The sequence below is a fragment of the Pagrus major genome, chromosome 13, assembly GCF_040436345.1.
Source record: "Pagrus major chromosome 13, Pma_NU_1.0".
Classification (NCBI taxonomy): Eukaryota; Metazoa; Chordata; class Actinopteri; order Spariformes; family Sparidae; genus Pagrus; species Pagrus major.
The window spans coordinates 8,558,478-8,580,927 of record NC_133227.1 but is presented as its reverse complement, the minus strand read 5'-3'; the positions used below and the strand labels follow the sequence as shown (position 1 = coordinate 8,580,927).

The window sequence follows — 22,450 nt, the reverse complement described above, 5'->3', positions numbered from 1 at the left end:
GGACCGTCTTTAATGCAATATCTCCCCAGCGACCAGTAATTTCCTCACCGGGCAGGAGGTGTGGCACCGCCGCGCGTCCGATCACCTTTTCGGTGACACATGGATGGATGAGTTTTACTGCGAAGATACAGAAAAAGGTAACTTTACAGAGGTCACGCCACGTAACATCAACTAACTCATATCATCGCCAGACTTGACGTGCGCTCTTGTGGAACTCCGAACCATGTTTCATTCAGGACACACCGGCGGTGCCTGCGGGACTTAAAGCACAGTCGAGGACGTGAGAGCAGCGTCGGGCTGTGGGCCAGTGATGCCGGACACATTCACACTCATAAAGAACCGGACAGAGCCGCGGCTGGGGCAGCTGGAGCGCACACTGGCCACGGAGGGGAGCGCCCGCCCCGCCTGGGTCATAGGAATCCTGGCCAGCGTGCTGATCTTCACCACGGTGGTGGACGTGCTGGGCAATCTGCTGGTCATCATCTCGGTGTTCAGGAACCGCAAGCTGAGGAACTCGGGTAAGATCTTTGGCCCCATTGTGATGATGGAGAAAAATCCTGGTGATTAGTGCGCACAGCCGTTAATTAGAAGTCATTCCCTGAGGAGGAAGTCGTTATGCACTCCCCCCACTCCTGCGTGCCTACGCTTGAACTTTCATTACTATGATAGTATGGATTTTACATAAGAGTGTGTAGGCTATGTGCCTGTGTGCTAAAATCGATTTTGTAGTGAATTCTGAGAGGAAGAGTGAATCCACTTTGTTTTACCCTGCGCCTTGTCTCCAGGCTGCTTGTGCGCATTTGTTGAGACCGGGTCTGCGGCTTGAGCGCACTTTGCCCCAAGACGCAACCAAAAGCCAGCAATTAAGTGCAAAAAAAAAAAAAAAGAAAAACAATAAATAAAATAAAATAAAACAGACATTTAGCTGAACTCACGTGAAATCATCTGTAGTTTTCTTTTAGGTTTCCAACCCTTCACTGTAAGCTTGCTTGCTACCTACATGGCTCAAAAGCTCTCCAGCTTCTAATTGGCATCATTACCCAGAGCACCAGCGGCTACATATCTTGCTGAAGGGCATCCTCACAAACCGCATGGCTGCTGGTGGTGGTGGTGTTGCCGGTGCTGCTGGTGGTGGTGGACACAGTGATGGCAGCTACAGGCAGTTAACCTGCACATTTCCAGTTCAGGGTTACTGTGTTGAAGCCTCAGCTGGCCAATTATGCCCTCACAACTTTATTCTACAACAGAGCTGACAGCTGAGCTATTAAAACTAACAGCTCGGTGTATCTGTCTTTACTGGTAAGGTGTGAGTCACGCCTGGGCTGGTTAATGAGAGCAGGTGAGTGCTTTTGAAAAGCTGACTGTGCTGATGTAGATGGGGCTATTCTGACGTGAATATGTGAAATTACCCAGGAGGCCTCACAGAGCATAAAGCCAAATCATAAAAAGCATGGAGGTGCTCCTTCACTCCAGTGCTCCCTCGGGGTCATAATTCAGCTCCTTTCTGATGATAATGAGCCCTTTTCAAGAATCTTACGAAATCATATTGGTTTACCGCCTTATCAGCCCCTCTTCAATAAAATCTACAGACACTTTCATGTTTAATTTATAAATTATATCAATTAATGAACCAAATTATCCCTGAAACAAGTCACCGTGCTGGCCTATTTTTTAAGAAAAAGAGTTGCCTTGAGAACAAATGTGTGACTAAAAACTTGCCGAGATGGATAACTTATGCAGAAAAGTCTGCCGCACAGTGCTGACCGGCTATTTTGTGCTTTATCAGGCAACAATTAGGGCAGGAAATGTGCATGTATTTGCATATTCAGTGGCTCTCTTTCAGCCAGTAGGATGTAACCAGGAATCTCTCCTCCTTATTAGTCGATGGGCAGAACACCCTGAGGATTAACCAAAACAACTACTTCCCTTTCATTTAGAGACATCATGAACCTCCCCTTGTGTTCGTTCACATGGGAAAAGATTTATTAGTTATTTTTTACAGTCAGCTGGCACTTTTGAAAGCGAGTCTTCAGAGAGAGACTCCTTTAGGTAGGGGTTCAGCCTATTGATAGCTCTGAAGCAAGGTTATTCATTAATCGAGGCTCTAAAGAAGCGGGGCTTGAAAAAGTTTAGAAGAAAGAAACACATTTTGTAAATCAGCAGTAATACGCCGAGTGTGATTTCATTTTGCGCATAGCGTAATCTACAAACATCCTTTTTAATCATTTATCTTGTTAAACTTTATGCAGGGTGACACACTCGAGATAGCTGCATTTAGAGGAGTTTACTGCAATAAAAGAGAAATCTTGCCACTTTTGAAGTGAATAAGCAGATATTATGGTTTCTTAGAAATTATCAACGTCTTTATCTCTGCTGCTTTTCATTTTGACCCCTGTTGATAGAGCCTTTTCATAGGGGCGCTGTATAGAAATGTGTAATAATTAACATGTTTGAATGACTTTTTTATCGACCATATGTGAGCTGATTATAACCATGACATGAAAAAGAGACCTTTTCCCGCCTCTCTCGGCTGCCTATACAAGCCTGTGGATGATTTGCTTGCGTTGTTTAAAGCTGATGGACTGTTGATTTCTATGTGCTGGACTCAATTAAGGATTTTCAGTGACAGTCCAAAGGATGTGACTTTATGCACGTTCTCGAGTGCCTCTCTTCGATCCGCTACCAAAGAGCAACAGTAGCTAAAGTCAGTTTAGAGTCTGCTAACATAAAGTTACGACCGGCTTCCAGCACTGTGTCTTTAGGGAAAGAAATTTTGATCATTTTTTTTTATACCTTAACAAACTAAACAAGCAATCTCTGCACGTTTTCATGACCGAATAAACAGAATAAACAAACTGACCTTAAAGGACAACACAGTTTCATACTGTTTCACTTTGTTTATATGTGGCGGACCCCGCCACCTTTCTTGCCTCAAACAGTGTTCTGGGGACCTTATTTTCCTCTGAGAACAGCTTGTTTATTCAGTTATGGAGAAGAGTTTGTTTTATTACCTCATTAATATTGTAATTAAAATTCTTTGTGTGAGTTTGAATTTCTTCTCAAAAACTATATAGTGCCCCTTTAAGTATAAGACAGTCTTGGAGTCTTATCAAAAATACATACAAATCATGTGGCTACTGTGGTAGATTTTTTCCCTCACACGCACACAGAAACTGATATTCTATAAAAAATCATCCTACTGGATAACATCACGTCTATCCTTTGGCAAAACACATTTATCAGTCCACAGAGGCAGATTCAAGTCACCCTTGTGCTTTAGGAGGACACACTCAGGGCTTGCAAGCTTGAGGAAAACAGTGATCACATCGATCTACCAAAGGGCTTGGCAGTAAATCTTTGCATTCCAGGACACATGATACACCTGTCAATCTCAACCACAGTTTCAAGAATTGCACATCTGACACATCTTCAGTTTGATCACCTGCCTTCAACGTGCCCCATAAAGACCAGCTAATAAACTAGAAACATAAAAATAAAATCCTGAATGTCGTGGGTTATTCTTTCTTTATCTATTCCTAGGTTTCCCTTATCCTACCTCTCCAGAAAGAGTTATGTATTTGTGTTATTTTTTTCTTATGCTACTCACATGGTGCATTTCTGCCTCAAAGCCGATCCCTCTCAACTCAAGCAGCCCACTCAGCAGTTCAGAAACCACGCTGAACCCACAGTCATGAACTCGATGGACTGTTGCTGTATTTTGAAACAACCCACTCAACAGTTTAGAAAGGAAAACACCTGACTTAAACAATCACAGCAGGCGCACAAGGTCAGCATTAGCTGCCACAGTTGTCATAGTTTTGCATAAGCTCCTGCTGCGTCGGAGGGAGCGAAGACAGTAAAGTGTTGAACCACAGTGCTAGGCTGATGACTAACGCCTTCTCACATATTCATCCCCATGCTGTAGTAAATATTATAGTACAAACTCATTATTATTCTGGCACTGAATTGGTATCAAGATGCCTGTGATTCACGCTGATCAAAACTCACACACGTTGGCCATGTAACAAGCTGCGTTAAAGGATTGCAGAGGGATTGCACGTTACCTTTCTGCCCTCTCACTGTTTCTCAATGATTCATTTAAAGGGCCTTCTCTCTCATCATGCGCTATTGTGTATCTGCAAGCCCTTGCCCGCAGACACACAATCACGCACATACACGCATTCATGAGCCATTAAAGCCATTTGTCCCCTGAAATTTGTCTTTTGAAATGACTCACACGCGAGCATCCCCTACCGTACAGATGTGTGGCCGCATAAAGCGAATCCAGGAGAACACGGTAACATCTTATTGTGATGTCCCGCTGTCTGAGTGTGTGCTCCAAATTGCCTTGTACAGTTGTGCGGGGCAGAGGTTTTTTGTCCCCTGAGATTTGTCTTTGAAGGAGCTTAGGTGGTGCGAACCTTCAAAGAGAGTTATACAGGATCACACATTACAGAGACTCTCTTCACAGAGACTTTATTTACATCATATCTCTCCCCCTCCCTCTCATTCCCTCTCCCGCTACTTTCCCTCTAAAGCTCTGCCGCTACAAAAATAATGCCTAAAATACTCCCTAGTTAAGACTGAGGCTTGTGCAGTGTTTCACACCCAGTCACTCTCAGTCTGCCTCTGTCCATGGTGCTGAAACACACACACACATACACACACAAAAAAAAACCTAGCTCCGTCTCTCTCCTTGGTGCTGAAACACTCACACCTAAGGCCACTTTTAATCTGCGTTCTTGTCTGTACTTGTGAAATGTCATTGGTCACCGCCCAAGCGCAGTTCCAAGTCCACATCTTGCCAAGTACAGTCAAAATAAATGGGAGTGAACCTTCTTTGCCAGTTTTATAGAGGGTGCTTTAGAGGCTGACTTGTGTGGACTTGGGGATGACAGGTATCCCAGCATGCATTTGGGATCTAACAATAGCGACGGCGGAGACTCTGTGCTGGACTGTGTGCCAAAGTTTTGTAATATTCATCCTACAACTGTCTCCAAATAGAGTTCTGATGTTTCTTAAGGCGAGAAAGTAAACGATTAGATTTCAAATATAGCTTTAGTACAAGAAATGAAAATCGCTGAATGTGAGGAAGTGATCCATCCATGCGGAGATATTTTTACTTGACAGAAAATCTTGAAAATCGTTGATTCAGTCTAGAAATAAGAACGCTCTGATAAGAATTCAAAGGTCCGAAACGAGGGGGAAATGCTGTTTTTTAGATACACTGAACACTCAGCCTTAGTACATGGGGTGCACGCTCTATCAGCTGAGCTACCAAGGCATCAGCTTAGCAAAGAAGTTTGAATTATTATTATTATTATCATTATTATTATTATCATTATCATTATCATTATCATTATTATTATTTTGCAGTTTTAATTTTAGCACTGAAAAAGCTAAAGTTATAGGAAAAGAAGAAATGTAAGTAGGTAATTACCGTATATTAGTGGATTATGGTTATGCTGTTAAAAAGAAAAGATGCTGATGATAAAGAGATGCTGTCAAAAGCATGACATGTGACTATACTCCATCTAATGTAGCTAGTTTAACCCGTAAATGACTGGATTTTAAGTTTTCCTGACTAATCGAGGCTAGTGTTGTAGTCAAGACCGCGTCAACCGAGACCGAGTCAAAACCAACACCAAGGCAAGGCGAGATATATAGATGGATAAGGTGTGATATACTTACAATAAAATGCAGAACATGCAAACCATTACATAAAAAACACCAACAAAAGACAAATGAAAATATATAAACAAACAATCTCTGCTTGTATATATATATATATATATTTATGTGTGTGTGTGTGTGTGTGTGTGTAAGAGTACCATTAAAAATGTCTTCATAGAAAAAACTAAAAGCATTGAAGAGGCGAATTTTATGTGTGGGAGTTTTACTTTGTTTGTATTCAGAAACATCCCAAAGGAGCTGAAATGAACTTAACCCTCTTAATTCAACACTTGTTCTACTCCATGTTTTACCGTCGACCAACACACTACAATCTTTTGTGCAAGCAGCAGGCCTTCTGGGTTACTGTAGTCTTCCCACAGAAACCATTTTTAGGTACACTACGTATCAAACTATTTTTTAACACAGTGATATCCCTTCAGTTGTCGTCTCGACTGGTCTTTAAATAAATCCCAGAGTCTGTGACTGAGACAAGGCAGAGAAAAAATGTGATTGATGCCAAGACGAGACGAAGACCTTCAAAAAGTGGTCTTAACACCAAAAATAATCTTGAGTACTGCAACACTTATCGAAGCATAAAAGACATTAATGATCAGTCTAAGAATAAATCATGAACTTAATGATAGAAACTAGTAGATAACTTTCCAAACAGTATCATTTATGTCATATTTCAAAATCTAAGACTTTAAACGCACTATAAGGAACTTTAGTCTCAGTTTAATAATGATGCCTCTTTATGACCTACAAAAGCAAACAAGACCATCAGGGAGAAGATTGGCTATTTTCATAGTTATTCTTAACGCCTGCTGACCGGTCGCATTCTGAAAATGAAGAGTATTTCTTTATGGTAGAGTGCTGATGAATAGAGGGTTCTCACAGCGAGAGGACAGAAGCTGCTCTGTAGTCTGGTGGTAGAGCAGTGGATACAGTATGTCTGCAATGCCAGACAGCAGCAGAACAATTAGCTAACAACGTAACTTTTTATGTTGGCCATATAATTTTAATCCAAAGTTTTTTAATCAGAAGAGGATGATCTTCATTGACTGATTTTTTTCAAATGCCTAAACAAACTAATTAAACAGACTCTCTTCCTTTTCATGACTGAATGAGCTGAATAATAATTGCCTGTGGAAATCTCAACACATTGCACAAAAAAATCTATAAATACTGTATATATAAATTAAAAAGAATATTAAAATGGAGATAACTGTGAAAGTTGAACTTTGAAAGTTGGAACTCTCAAGGACAGCCAGCCAGCCAGCCAGCCAGACAGACAGACAGACAGACAGACAGACAGACAGTTCAAACTTGGTGTACCCTTGTACCCCGAGAAAGACCTTTAGCCTCCTGTCTGGCTCTCATCCACGGTGCTGAAACATTCAAACCCAGCCTTTCTCCCAACAGTCCTCTGTGGCATCTACTGCTACTACTTATACTACCGCTGCTCCATCTCAGCCGCAGTTTAGTTAGCTGTTTTCACATTGATAAAACATGAAAAAGGGATTAAAATATTCATACGGCAGGGAGAGAGCAAGCGTGCACATGTGTACGTCTGATCTGGTATAATTATACTTGATTCTTGAAAGCCCAGGCACTCCTAATTGGTTTGTGACAGCTGCTCGTAGCAGCTGAAAAGGCTGACTTCTCCTGGTTAAGCCCAGAGACTCGGTTACAAATAGAGGTGTGTGGTGGTTATGTTAAGTGTTAACCCACAGTGAATGGCTGAAAGTTTAGACATTGCACTCAAAAGTTGTGACCGAAGAAATGAAGTTAGTGAGACAGAAAGAGAGAGGGAGAGAACCTGTGTTGAGTCGCAAACAGAAAACTTCAGCGTTTGAGCTTATTGGACTGTTCCCAAGTCTACATTTAACATCTTTACATTTTAGGCGCGCCGCTGACACGTTAATCCAGAGTGTCTCCCAATGAATAAGTGTGGAGGATTTCTGTGTCTTGCTCCCAGACATTTTGACAGGACATACGGCTGTTAGTAGACTATTGCAAGGAATCCCTCGGAAACATTAACACCATCCCGCTTTCCTGTCTATAAGGAGATGTACATTTATTGCAGATTTAAGCGATGGGCTATTAAAGGTGCATCATGTAGTTTTGGTGAAGACATTTTAATCAGAGGAGAAAGAGCATTTTTTTATGCCAAAACAAACTAATTGAAGAAACTGTTCTTGGCTGAATAAACAGACTGACAACACAATTTCATACTATTTTACTTTGTATTATATGTGGCGGACCCTGCCACCTTTCTAGCTTCAAATAGTGTTCTGGGATCTTATTTTCCTCTGAGAACAGCTTGTTTATTCAGTAATGGAAACAAAAAAATTGTTTAAATTTCTTCTCCAAAACTACATAGTGCCCCTTTAAAGGCTGTGATGTACAGTGATTTATCTATTTTTTCTCTCTTTGTAAGAGGAAAGAAAAAGTGCTTATTGTTCCGCACGCACAAGTGATTGGTTTGATAAATATCCGCTGGGAGCTGAGCCTATATATCAGGAAATGTTGCACTTCTTCAACAAACAAATGACCAACTACTGAAAAATCCAATTAGCTTTTAAATTAAAATACCATGTTAACTACAGTCCTACTGCAATTGTTTAGTCATGCTTTGCTTAATGGTGTGGAAATAACAAATTACGTGCACATTGAAACTATATTTCAAAGTGAGGTATTTGGTTAAAAGTGAGACTTCTTTAGCTTAATTTGCAATTGCTTCCTGCTTCCATTTGGTGGGATGTATCCCTCCAAATTAAACTGAGAAAAAACCTGCACAAATGGTAATCATTCGCCGCAGACAGCCGGTGAAGCTGTAGGAAAAAGTGCCTTCTCTTTTTGTTTCCTCCTCGAGCAATAATCTATTTGCTGTTTCTCGAGATCATCTATAGCTCGTCTCAGAACGCTGAAGCAAACCAGAAACCCATCAAAACACATCAAATATGCTGAGAAAACACAATCTCAACAGATAAAATAGGGTGCGAGACATACAGTATATAGAATTCCTTTTGTGTTTGTTGATCTCTTTGATATCAGGCACTCTGTAATCCTGGTTTCAATGTTTCAAAAGGTGCTGATTTACTTACTTGTTATTCCTGCATCACGTACATCTCAAGCATGTACGCCTACAGACTGCAGAAATTAAGATTTTATCTAGGTAAAACTCCCCTAACCCCCAAACCAGCATCTCTCCTTAACTCCTGGAATGGATTTTAACATTCAGCTCATCACTTAGTTATACCCTTCATTTCCACTATGACCCAGTAGGTATCCTCAGATCCTCGCCTCTTTCTGGTTCCTACTATAATTTATGCACCCAACCAAGGCTTTTTTTTGCCATGGGGCCCTTGGGTGTTTGATTTTAATTCATTAAAATCAAAACAGGAGATCAGCCAGCTGAACAGGTTGTCAGATTGATCAGATTTTGCTTTCATCCTGAGTAACTTTCCCAGCTTTCTGATGCACGGTGAGAAAAAAGGTTCTCCAAACCAGACAGCTGAAGGCAGGCGGCTCGTACCATCAACCCAACGACCCTATTGGAACCCTTTTTTTTGTTTTTTTGTTTGTACGTGTGTGTATAACAGAGGAGATGGGAGAGAGAGAGAGATCACAGAGCAGGCGGCATGGAAATAGCGGAGTGTTAAGCTGTAGCTCAAAAAGAAAAAAAGGGGAGGGGGATTAGACATAGGGGTTCTGTTGCTAGTTTGATTTGGATTAATCCATTTTTCTGATACTGAATCATTTAGAATCACGCGTTAAAATTGCATTTGACATCCCATTATATATCCCATTGTGACAAATATTAGCCACTCAGTCTGGTTTCATCATGATGTTTCATGTAGAATCCATAGGGGAGCTGCATTGCCACTGATCTATAATGCATGGGAGGAGAGTGTCTGCAGGGCTTTGGGGGATTTTCTGTATGTATTGAGGCTTTGCCATATAATTCTTTCATCATCTGGTTTTACTGGGATTTTTTTTGTCTTACTACTCAGTGAGTATTTAGGCAGAAGTGAAGGTTGGACATGACTGCTGGGGATGTTTTCAGCAGTTTTAAGTGCTCTGGGAGTCGACTTCTGCCTGAGCTGTGCCCAGACACTCTCCTGTATCTTTTGGGTGAAGCATGACTTCTGTAATTCCCTTGAACACAGACAGCTGGATAAAGGAAGCACAGGAGGAGCTCAGACCAGCTAGATGGAGATGGAGAGGAGTGAGGCCAGAGAGAGAGAGGAAGGAGTGGTTTGGGTGCAGCTCAACACCAGAAAAATGACAAGGACACAGGCTATAAAATAGAGAGAGACAGCCCAACATTTAGATAAGAGGCGACCAAAATCCCCTCGCTATGAAAAGCAGGAGAGTGATGCTGTTTTATAAAAGGAAGAGGCGCAGCCGAGACAATGTAAGAACTACTGTCATGTGTCATCACAATCACCGAGTTGTTATCAGTACTTTAGTGCTGAGATGGGGGATGAGTCAAGCGCAAGTTTCCGCATATGCGCGCACACACACAGCAACTGACAGAGCAGTTTTTCTTTAATCTCAATAACCATGAACGTGATAGATTGACCCATTTAATCTTCGAAGCAAGCGATCGGTAATTTCAATCCTTTAGTCCTTATCGAATCCCCGTAACGCCTGCCGTGTCTCCCAGTATCCATAATGCATGCATTGTGATAATTTGAAGTGCATTATGTAACAGTTTCTCAAAACCCTCCGGCAGCAGTGGGTGAAGAGGTGGAGGAAGGAGCGAGGGATTTGCTGCAAGAGAAGGAGGAGAAAGGAATGAAAGGAGGAGGGAGGTGAAATAGAGAAGACGTGAGATATTAAGGGCAATCTAGGATGAGAAAATGAGAATGGGATAAGGGTCGGGGGGAGGGGAGGGTGCGCGGAAGTGTTCTCATGCAAACGACCCAAGCAAACAAACAGAATGTTTGTTTCAGGCAGACGCAGAGGGAGAGAGCGGAGCAGGATGGATGCCACCTCCTAATCTACTCCTGGATGCAACCCTACAGAGATGTAGATGGAGACTGTACAGCAGATGTGAAAAATGCCAAATGTGAAAAGTATGATATTGATTTAGAGTGCATCTGGAAAGTTATTTTATATCTGATTTATAGGAATGTGTGTTCAGATTGCGGTTTAATTGCAATGGGATTAGTCCATCTCTGTGGTGTAAACTTCACAGCGGTGATGTTTGAACTGAAAACCCACATACAGCACAACTGATATCATATCATAAAGCCAAAGAAATCATAGCGGACTTTATTTTCAGCAAAAAAAAAAAAGTTTTTCCCAGCTCTCAAGATTGAGAGCTAGACTTTGATGTGTTCCACTCTGGTGCCGCTTAAATCATTCAAATGTTGTGTTGTGTCAGTGGTATTTATGACAGTGTTCTGCTTCAAAGTCAATTAAAAGATGAAAAGTGTTTAGTTTTCATTTCAACTAGTTTTCTGTTTGGTAAAACCCTGAAGTCATCTCCAATTCACCACAGCAGTTAAGATGCATCTCATTAGAGATGGGCCTATAATCAGTCTCTTCCAAAGAGAAACCATGGATTAAGGAGATATGTGTAAAGGGAGCATCTGCTTCTGATTGATTTGAAATAAGTCTGAATTTGAATGCTTAATCAAACCGTATTGATCTGATCATGGTCTACTCTGTGAAACTCCAGTTCGGGATGCTCTGGGCTCCAGAGTCAAAATGGAAATGACCCTTTTTCTTAATTAAAAGTGTTTTTTCCTCTCTTGCGCCTGTTGAGAGTTTTAAAACATTTTCGTTATACTGATATTTTTGCAGATGAATGTGTTCTTGAGGAGAATTGAGGAGTCTCACAGCCTGAGGAAAGAAGCTGCTCCGTATTCTGACGTTTTACAGCGCTAAAACAAAGTTTACTTTTGCAGTTGATAATCTTACATAGCCAAAAAATAGATGCGTTACCTCATCACCTCAACAGCTGTGTTTGAAAAAGAAAAAAAAGTTTTAAAACTTCATTGTGTCTTTCTTTCACTCCCTTTTGTAACACGTGTTAGTCAGATCAAGGTCTCCTCATATTTACCTCTTTTGTCCACAGGTGCTGCCAGAATCAACAAAAAAACGTAAACTGAGCATTTTCCCATTGAAAATATGTTTTTTTTAAAAAAAGATTCTGGTCACCACTGTAATGACGTTTGAACTAGACCATAAGTGAAAGTATTTTCCCTGTATATTTGAAGACTCCCAGTGAGGACCATTGAGGACCAACTGGAATTGTAACATACATTTCTATGTCTGAGACCTCTTTTCGACCTCTTTTCAACTAGTTAAAATGCAGTTAACAAAATCAACGTGTCCCAGAACACAAATTTGTGTAATCATTTTAATATCTTGTTCAGTTGTAGGTTGAAAGAGAGACAATATTGATTAGTATGGTATTTTTCCATAGTCTTACTGCATTTATACACAAAATGTGGGCTACATATAGACGCATATGTGTCATTTACACTGGGGACACTAGGGACATGTCCCCATCACTTTAAAAAGCATCATTTTTTTCACCAAGAAATATGAAAACAAATGAAAACAGCTGACTGACATGCATTAGTGCTTTCTAGAGTAGATGTTGTATTGACATTGTTTGATTGACAAGGTGTTTAAAGAGGTCATATTATGCTAATTTTCAGGTTCATACTTTTATTTGGGGGTCCTAGTAGAGTAGGTTTACGTACTTTATTTTTCAAAAAACACATCATTTTTCTCATATGATGCATTGCTGCAGCATCCCTTTTCACACTGTGTCTTGAACCCCTATTTTAGCTACAGAGTGAGACATCTCGCCTCTGTTCAATCTTTGTGAGAGTTGCACATGGGCATTACTTAACGGGCAGGATGTAGCCAATCAGAGGCAGAGTAGGGCAGGTCATGCCGAGCAAGGTAGTGTGATCTAAAATAACCATATGATGCATATGGATGACTTGGGTGGTGAACGTTACTGTGCAAGAATTGTCATACTTTGGACTCTGTATTAGCCCAGGCTGTGCCCTTATGATGTGCTGTTATACAACTTTCCTCCCGTCAAAATGATCTACTCTGACCTCACACTCATCCCCGTTACATTGCCAAAAATCACACATGTTGAATCTTCGTCTGAGCCCTCATGTCCCCTACACCCTTGTGTGACATAATTTCAATGCATTTTAATGTTTTGTATAAAATTTCATAAATGTAGGACTATATAGACTGCAAGCTACCAACAAGGAGGAGGATTACTGGACATCGTAATGGGAGCAGCTCTGCAGTTTATGTCATTGTAAAATGGGACAGTCCTTAGGTGTTGAAATTCTGGCTACTCTGAACCAGGACTTGTGAATCAAGTTTAACAAGCTGAAGAAGTAAATGTGAGGCTGTGAAGGTAGAGAGGCTGTTTCCTAATCAGACGATTGGTTATTTGATCCTCGAAACCTGCAGTAAAAAAGATTAGAACAGGATTTGCGACAGAGACATTTTGCATCCTGTGCAAATAGCAGTCTATCGTCATTTTGGAGCCTGACTAAGAAACCTTGAATTTCTCAGTTGAAAGCCAGTATTGCATATCAATGTGATGTATGGTCTAATTGAGAACCGTGAATCAACATTTCCAAATAGTCGGTAATAAAGAAAGTCATTTTTGAAACAGTTTTGAACGTCGTTTCACTGGTGACTACAACTGCTTTTTTCATTTGACCGCCACGTGTACTGTCACGCCCGGTTTGAAGCCTAAGTACCTGCGCATGCATGTAACAGCTGTGTACAACTGTTACAATGTCCTGGAAGCTTCTTGTTGGCAGCACACAGCCTCTGACATTAAATGCATTGAAATACATCGAGTACATTTTGCAGTATGACTTTGGAGAGATACTGACTATATTGCGTCTCGTTTGACTGTCAAAATGAGGACATAAATTTGTGTTTCGTGACATGATGTTGTAACTGCATTTTAACTGGTCACCCAGTTTTCAACCAGAAAATCCAGGTCGGTGCTCACTTGGTTAAACTATTGATTGGGAAAGGCTCCTAGGACATATTTCACTGAAAATCACATTTCAGGCTGAAGTTAAACCAGCAGAATGTGTAAACACAGGCAAGAAAACAATCAAACACAGTCACTGTTCTCTCCTCGGGGGCTACATGTCATTTGATTTTATGTTCCTCTGTTTCACAACACACGATCTGAGCGAATTTGGTATAACTTGGCTGCGGACAGACGGTCTGAGTAATCAAATGGTGTGCTTTTAAAATGCCAAGTTTTCTGATCAAACACAGAATGCCCAAAGAAATGGTAGCCCTTCAAAGGCTGCAGTCGGTCAGCTTGACGTAATTCTGAAAGTAATGCCGTGAAAAGACAAACATTTTACATAATGAAAGAGATTTTGCCTAAAAGCCTGGTTTGGTTGATTGTTATTATTATTTTGGTTTCACAATCAATAATGTCAATAGCCATTTCTCCCTTTGTGCAGTGCAGCTTTAATCTAGACTTGTTTTTTCCCGATGTTCACTGTTATAATGATGAGCTAAGACAGCTTTCTGATTTAATCATCTGCTATGCTTTACAGTTCAGTGTGCACTTCAAAGGTCAATCTCCTAGGACTAACCAGACTTAATGTCTGCCTGCTGTACTCAGTAGAAAAGCCAGTAAGCCACAGCATCACAGGATCATGAGGGTCGAACGTGTAATTTTACAGAATCACAGAAATAGTGGGAGAGGATATTCTTTTACGCAGAATAAGCCTGAGAGTTTGTATTGTAGCAAGTGTATGACAATGCTTGAAATTTGAAGTTTGCACAAGCTTCTATTTTAGATTTTCTAACTAGACGTTGAACTATTGCACAAACCCTCTGAGACAGACTGAGGTGTGTGTGCGGGTAAACCTCACAGCCTGGTAGGCTTGGCAGCATGTGTCGGCAGACTGAGCAGAACGGCATTTTTAATGTGAAGGAATAGAGGGGGGAAACGGGCGAGGGCCGGTGTTGTGCATCCTAAATGTTGAGGGGGGAGATACGGAGGGTTTAGCTTGCCCGAGGCAACGCGTCCACAAAGTGCATTTTGAATGTGAATTGTCCTGACCCGAGTTCATCTCGGCGCTCAAACAAAAGCTTACCAACAGATGACAACTTCTTGGAGCGCATGCATCATTTGTAGCCCTGTGGTGCACACAAATAGTTTTTTTTGTTATCCAGGAAGATTTCATCTGGTTTCAGAGGCGGTTTGAGCTGGATTAACACCCATGCAAAAGATAAACATGTGACTGAAATATCCATTTCTCGTGTAGTCTCTGAAAATCTGACCAATAACTTGCTTCAGTGATTTGGCAAACAGGCAGAGGCTCTCAAGAGCCAGCTAAACTTAGTGAAACTCCCTGCAGTCACATGTCTGAATAAACAAGAGTGGCCTCAAAACATTCTCACAGTATTAACTAGGGGATACTTTAATTATCTTTTAAATTATATCAACATTAATCGCCCGCATTAAACATGCTTTCAGACGGCAGAGAGCTTTGGACATTGATCAAGAAAGAGAAATGCTGCGAGACAAGCACAAAAAAATCTTATACACTACTTCAGTACAAAGTCAAAGTTAATTTACTTTTTCTGTTTGAGCGTACAAATGTTTAATCAATTTTATCTCTCAGCCAATGCTGGTACTTTGTAACATGTCTATAAAACATGTCTAACTCCCCATCAATCCAAGGTGAAGTGCAACTTCTTTTCCCATCGAAAATCTAATTAAAGCACTTGTTGTTGAATCAGATGGAACATTTCATCCCTCCTACCTCAGCCGAGGAAGTCTGGTGATTCTTCCAAGAAACATCCACGCTGAAAGTGTGCATTTCTTCAATTACGACAACAAGAAGTCGGCTGCTGCCGGGCAGACACATCTCTGCTATATGTGGCACCTGTGCATGTTGAGGAGACAGGAAATGTAATCACACCTGATAGAAAAACAAATTTGTTCCCAGGAATCTGGCTCTAAAACGTATTGACAGACCCGAGCATTATTTTTGTGCTGTGTTGATTTGTGTGCACACCCGAGGTCAGGCTATAAAACCAGCGCCAGAGTAGCATCACTAATGTGGCATGCATTATAGATACAAATTGAAAGTCACTGACAATGAACTGGAAAAAAATGACATAAACCATTCATGTTGCTGATTAGGAATCCGATGCGTGAAGTCACTGCAAGCAAGGAAAAGAGATGTGGTTCCGATCAGCAGATTAATCCATCCTGATTATGCTTTCAATTACACTTGGTGGGAAACATTGCACCTCTCAGGCCACAAGAGGCGAGCATTCGTCAGAGCTATTGTATTAACGTTGTGATTCAGTGGGGCGGCTCCAAAGGAAAAACTTAAACCTTTAATCTTTTTCACCTTGTTTCCATGTATTTGTCATGCTGGTGACATTTTTATAAAGTCCACAGCCACAGCCAGCCTGAGGCACAACTGAACTAAGCAGTTGCTTATGGTGCGACAGCAACCGAGAGAGCAAAATGGAACTGTTTTTCTACTATTCAGCGAGCCACATTCATCAGAAAGTACACTCAGATTCAATATCATTCTGCTCTCTGATTTATTCTCAGTCTTTAATAATCTTGTTGTTCTCTTGTTACACCTGTTACAAATGTAAATCATCTTTGGCTTCTTCTTTTTTTGCAATTTAAAGCAGCTATAATCAATATTTTTTATATAAGCAATGGAATATGAAATGGATGCTAGTAGATATTCTGCAAATTTCTTTAGCTCCTCTGAGCATCATGTTGTTTTTCCACTCATTGTTTTTGTTTTTTCTGTGGCACAACCTTTCTGTTAGAGACTAGCCACAGCCAGATGTTTCTATCTATGTATTTGCAAGGCGACATAAACATAACTCCATCGACTCCATTTGAATGCTAATGCCGCAGCTGCATGTGTAAATAGGCATTTCATTGCTAACAGTTGCGCCACAACAACTTAAAAGGTTAAAATGTGTCAGTTTTTGTTGTTGTTCCGTAGTAATATTATATTTTATTCTGGCACTTTCTTTTCATTTACTGATGAGGAAGAAAAAGTATAGAAATATTTATAATAAAAATAATCATTCATTTACCAGGCTCATTTTCTTGCTTTCAAAGATTTCAAGTATAGTTGATAGTTCCTCTGTTCATTTTGCAAGATCTTGAAAGTTAAAAAGCCCAAAGTCCGCACCTACAGAAGCTCCTTTCTCCCACAGAAAACACTGCTCCTGAAACGCCTCATCAGTAGTCGTGCCTTTAATTCTGTGACTTTGTGACATCACACTATGTCACCATGTCACATGTTTGTGTTACTTATGCCTATCAGCTAGTTTGGCACATCAGAATTTATTAAGCACAGCTGCTCTGTTGTTGTTAGCAGTGCTGGCTCAGGCATGTGTTAGCCAACCAACTAGAGCAGACTGGGTATTCAGGAAGGGAGCCTTAAAGAGACAGGAGCTAAAACAGAGGGGGGAATACAGAGCTGCTGAACTGGACAGTATGAAAAAACTCATGTGTTTTTTGAGCACTAAAGCATGTAAACCTATTCTAGTAGTAAACCAGTAACTCCTTTAATGTAGCTGGCTTTTTTAATGATGACAGAAAGCAATATTTCTTATACATACTGTGTATGTTCAGGTGTGCAAGTCAAACTCTCCGTATAGGGCTTCTCAAAAATCTGGGCAGGTCCCATTCATAAAACTTACCAATGTACTTTTTTTTTTTTTTAAATTCCAACCAGCTGTTTCATCTGAGCTGACTTTAATTATTCAACGGCAGACAGTATTCTGACATCAATGAATAGCAGCAAAAGAAAAACAGGCCGGGCTCTTTCTGTTCTCCTCTTTATAGAGAGCACTTCAAATTTCATGTTGTCTGACTCAAAAAGGGCTTTCTATGAGCCAGAGTCCAATCCAGAAAAAGGGAGAGAGAGAAGGATTCAGCTGATGGTGCTGCAGCCCACGGTTGGATAGCAGCTAGCGTAGCTGCTGAGCAGCCTGCCAGGCCAGCAGCAACATCATCCTCTTAAGCCAAGTTGATGAGGACTGAACTGCTGAGAACCAACAGGCAGAGCTGACTGGCAGTATTTGCGCTGCAGTTGCCCACCTTTGCCAACTAAAGCTACGGTAATTTGCTGTGCTGCTGTGAGTTTCACCATGGCTTGTTTTTTTTTTTTTCATTTGACAATGTTGCTGACTCCAGCATAGACAGGAAAGTGGCGACGTGTGACAACAAGAGTTTTTAAACTTTCCTCACAGATAAACTGGAAAAATTAACCAGTGCAACACTAGGGCAGCAGAAACCTTTGCGTCCAGTAGACACTACAGTCATGAACATCCATTAAAACATGCTCCCTCCTCGTGCTGGGCTCTCTGGTCTTATGGGTTTGCTGCTAACATCCAAGACATAGTCCAATGGTACAGCCCCTTAGAGCAGAACCCACCAATCTTTTCACTAAATGAACGGAGCCTAAAGTAGTTCAAGTTTTGCTACAGTGCTAGCATGGAGATCCCAATGGGGCTCATCCCCTGGTCATATGTCTGCATATGTGTGTCTTTTGATATACACTAACATTCTAAGTATTGTTAGAGATTGATGAGAGCTATCTACGCATTTCAAATTATAAAAGAACAAAGGGAAACGGACACTTCAAATGCTGTTTGAATGGTAAAAATCCATTCAGCCATTGTGGTGGTGTACTGAATATAGCGTCAGTGGGTTATTTGCTGTAGGTGGATGATTTCAGCATATTGGACCCGAAAAATGCACATTGAATATTTGACTGAGGGAAAAACAATGACGAGAACGCTCCATGGCAATGGTTTTGTCGGTCAGTCCATCACTTTGGTCCAGACTGTAATTATGCAGGATGGATTGCAAATTCTGCACAGATATTCAAAGTCCTGTGAGGATGAAACATACTCTTGTAGTTGTGTTTGGACTTCATAGACTGCCAAGACAGACTGGGCATTCACAGTTAGTTGCAAAATGTCCCAAAAGATTTGCAATTCTTTTGATACAGTGTGAATGTATGAGGTGCACTGGAAAGTAAAAGCTATGTTTAAGATGTTCTTTTGTTTAAGATCCAGGAAAAGCACTCCACAGTTTTAGCATCAGGGCCAGATTAGACTATTTTGGCAGCAGATGCATTTGCCATATATTTTGTGTGTTCAAACATGTAAAATTACTTATGCTTTAAACCTTTTGCTGTCATGGGAATAGAGTGGAGGAAGTAGCCAAGTGTTCAACTTGATAATGTTTTCCAGACTTTGCCCATTATAATTGTGGCAGGCAGGAAAACACATGAACTGTTTTGAAAAGGCCATATTTGTCATTTTAGAAAAACACTTGGGTGTGATATATTTTCTCGTGCAGGCAGGAGGACTGTGTGTGATTTTTTTACGATGCAGACAACCAGCTTTTCACATGCCTGGTGAGCCCCAAAGACCTGCTTTAATATCTGGGTCTTTGATATCATCTCAGCACAGTCTTAACTTCGCTGAGTTTTGAGCAGTGCAGAGATGTGAGCAAAAGATAAGATTTAAGGTTAAACTTCCTGTTTGACCCGTGCATGCGAGTACACATGGCTGGCGCATCAAATGAACTTGAACTTTCCAACGCTGAGTCCTTGAAACTTCTGATGCTTCTTTAGTGAGAGCTCTGATCAATACCACACTTTAACTTCACTGCAGCCTCTTAACTGTTGGATTTTAAAGATGTTCTCTCTCTATCTCTAGCTCCTCAGGCTTCAACATCATTTTGATGGTACAGTGTCTTGTAACAGGGTGAATGGTGTCTCTGTCTCAGCCACCCGCCCCCTGTCACTTGTTTCTTCACTAACTTCAGTGAGAGGCAAATTCCTTGCATGTGAAAAGCTTTGCCAAAAACTTGCTTTTGATTCTGACTCTAATAAAACTGAGTTACAATGAAAACAGTTCACAGTAAGGTGAGGTGTAAGTGTGAAAAAAGTTGTCTTTTTTAACATGGTTAAACTGATTTTTGAACTAAGTATATATTATTATTTCCATTATTCAGATTGACTGCATTCACTACACACCACGTCCTGTATCTCAGAGAGATTTCTTAAGTTAATTTAAGTTCTAGTATATTCTGACATTTACTGTCCCTGGTTTGTCAGACAAATACGATACTGATGCTCTCCAAGCAAATTCTAAGCCAATTTGTGTTTGACGAATCATGAGAAATCAACTGGCAGTATTTATTTTTGGGAGATTTTCACATGGGCTCTCGATCACAGCACAGTCATAATGCCTGACAAGAGATATCACACGCGCTACATAGCGCAATCAGGAACACACAATGAGTCATTATTCCATCTTCGCTTCAGAATTTGTGATTTTTGACACAGCAGTCCATCATTTTACTGAGCAAAGATTGCACACCGTTTACACCATTTTACATGACGCTTAAAGCAACTAAACGTAACTTTCAGCAGGAAGGTGGTTGATTTTTGAGTCTTGTTCCATCCATCCATCCATCCATCCATCCATCCATCCCTTGCAGGGTCATGGGGGACTCGACTCTATCACTCTAGTCTTTACATGCCTGCAAATCCTGTCTTGTGTTGTCTAGAAATTTTTGAGCAATAACTGATTGTAGATTTTTTATTGAAAATACTGTAAAACTAATTTGTTTGGTTTTATTACCATTGTATCTAAGTGGCAATTTTGCCAAAAGACGGAGCTGGTAGGACACTCGAAATGTGAGGGCTGACTTTGCATACATTTGTGAAATTCTGTTCCTCTACTTCCAATATTGCAGAAACAAAAGAAAAAGAATCAAAACAAGGCCAAGTTAAATGCTTTGTGTGCTCACAACCCGTTCAGCGTCATTGAGCATGGCCGTGACACAGAAAAACAATTTTTTTGCGAGACACTTCCTGAGGGTTTGGGGTTTCTGTGCGTGCAACAAACCACCAGCTGTAAATCCTTCACTCATCCCTTCACCTGACAGGCCCTTTTTTATCACATCACAACACTGTATTGTAATTCCACCCAATGCCCTCCACATATGCAGACTCTCTTGCAGCGTGAGGCCAATACAGCCATATGTAAGCCTACTGGCAGGAGTAATTATGCAATGGCCAAACACTGTCTCCTCTCATTATGCTTTGAAAGGATGTAGCTTTCAGAGCGGGGACCAATTTATCCTAAGTGCGGTAACAAAAAGAGATATTTTGATTTGATAAAAGGTAACACGGTGCAGAACTCCCAACTGAAAGATGTTTTTCTTTCAGAGCTTTTCTCTGATGTAACTCCAACTCTGCAAGCCCTCATGTATATGGTAATAAGGTCATGTTATCCCGTCATCATGTGATACAGAACCATCTGTCTGCTTGATGCGTCATCTTGTGTAATGTTCGCACCATGTGCTACCTGTGCATTTCATCTTTCCTGATGTGGTCTGTGATGTTCCTAAGTTATATTCTTTCAGATGTGTTTGCTAATCACTGTCCAGCATGTCTATTAAAGCTGTCAATTTAATCTAGCATAGACAACTTTTTTGCGTTAAGGTATTATTATGAGGTAAATGTTGATTTCCAGTGTAATAGCCACACAACAATGACACCATCAGTGTTTAGATTGTGTCCCTATAAGCTTTGCTTTCACCTCGCTATTCTTACGGTACAACCCTACCTGCTCTCATGCCTCCATTAAAGAATAAATTAATGAATAAACTCTCCCTAATGTTTACTTATACTTCCACCTCCACCCTGATAACTGCCCCTGCTATAGTTACTTGTTTGAGCAAAGCAGTACTCAACTAAGTTATTACTCCATAAAAAATTACCACAATTTCTAAAAAAAATGCTGTGTGCCCCAGGTTGGTGGTATTTGTAGTTGGTCTAGTTGACTGCACAATGCAGTAGTGAAACAATACTGACACCATTTGGTTTTGAATAAACCTCTCTTTCACAATGCAGTTTTGTCTGCCACCAGGCACGAAATCTCTCTGGAAAATGAAGGCTGACTGGCAATGCATTCAGGCTGGCAGCCTGGCACCATTTCTATCTCCCCAGTCTCCATTACTGACTAAATGAATGAACAAACTCATGTTTTGTACCGTGTTGTTGGCAGATGCTACTCTGAGGAAAATGGAAAGCGATTAGGTTGTGTTTGTGACAGCAGCACCAACAGTAATACCTCTTGGAAACAAAAGGGGGGGGGGAGTTAAAAAGTTGTCTGTTTCCAATTTAAAGTGGCACTTTCTTTTTTTGCTTCAGTGTATTATAAAGTAGATGTAGTTTGTACGATGTAATGGCTATTGAATAATGACACAGGTTTTTCTGCCACTGGGCCCAAAACCTCCCAGGACAATGAAGGCAGACTGGCGATGCAGTTGGGCTGGCAGCCTGGCACAATTTCTATCTCTTTCACCTCCATTATAGATTAAATGAATGAATAAACTCAGGTTTTGTCGTGTGGTTTTTGTAGTTGCTGCTCTGAGAAAAATGGAAAACAATAATACCAATTGGAAACCCAGGGATTGGGGGCTGGGCTGTCTGTTTTCACTTTAATATTCTCACTATTGCTGCACTATGGTGTATAGCATTGCTTTATAACTCCAGTAGCATACCGCAAACCCATGGCAACATATAATTGTCCATACAATTGTCCATAATGCTTGGTTAAGTATTATGTGCATCATACTAAGGTATTTCATAATGTCTCATAATAACTGAGCTCAAGAATTGTCACTTCATAAAAAGGTTCTTTGGCCATTTGTCATGGA

General features: G+C 40.7%; 1 protein-coding gene across 2 annotated transcripts in view; it reads left to right on the top strand.

Annotated features, from left to right (window-relative positions):
• The first annotated feature begins 310 nt into the window (after positions 1-310).
• mtnr1bb (melatonin receptor 1Bb) overlaps positions 311-22,450 on the top strand; it is a 43,317-nt gene continuing 21,177 nt past the window's right edge. For both annotated transcript variants that reach the window (XM_073478848.1, XM_073478846.1), the window contains exon 1: positions 311-518. In XM_073478848.1, the coding sequence (XP_073334949.1) occupies positions 311-518 (208 nt within the window). The remainder of the gene's footprint in view (positions 519-22,450) is intronic.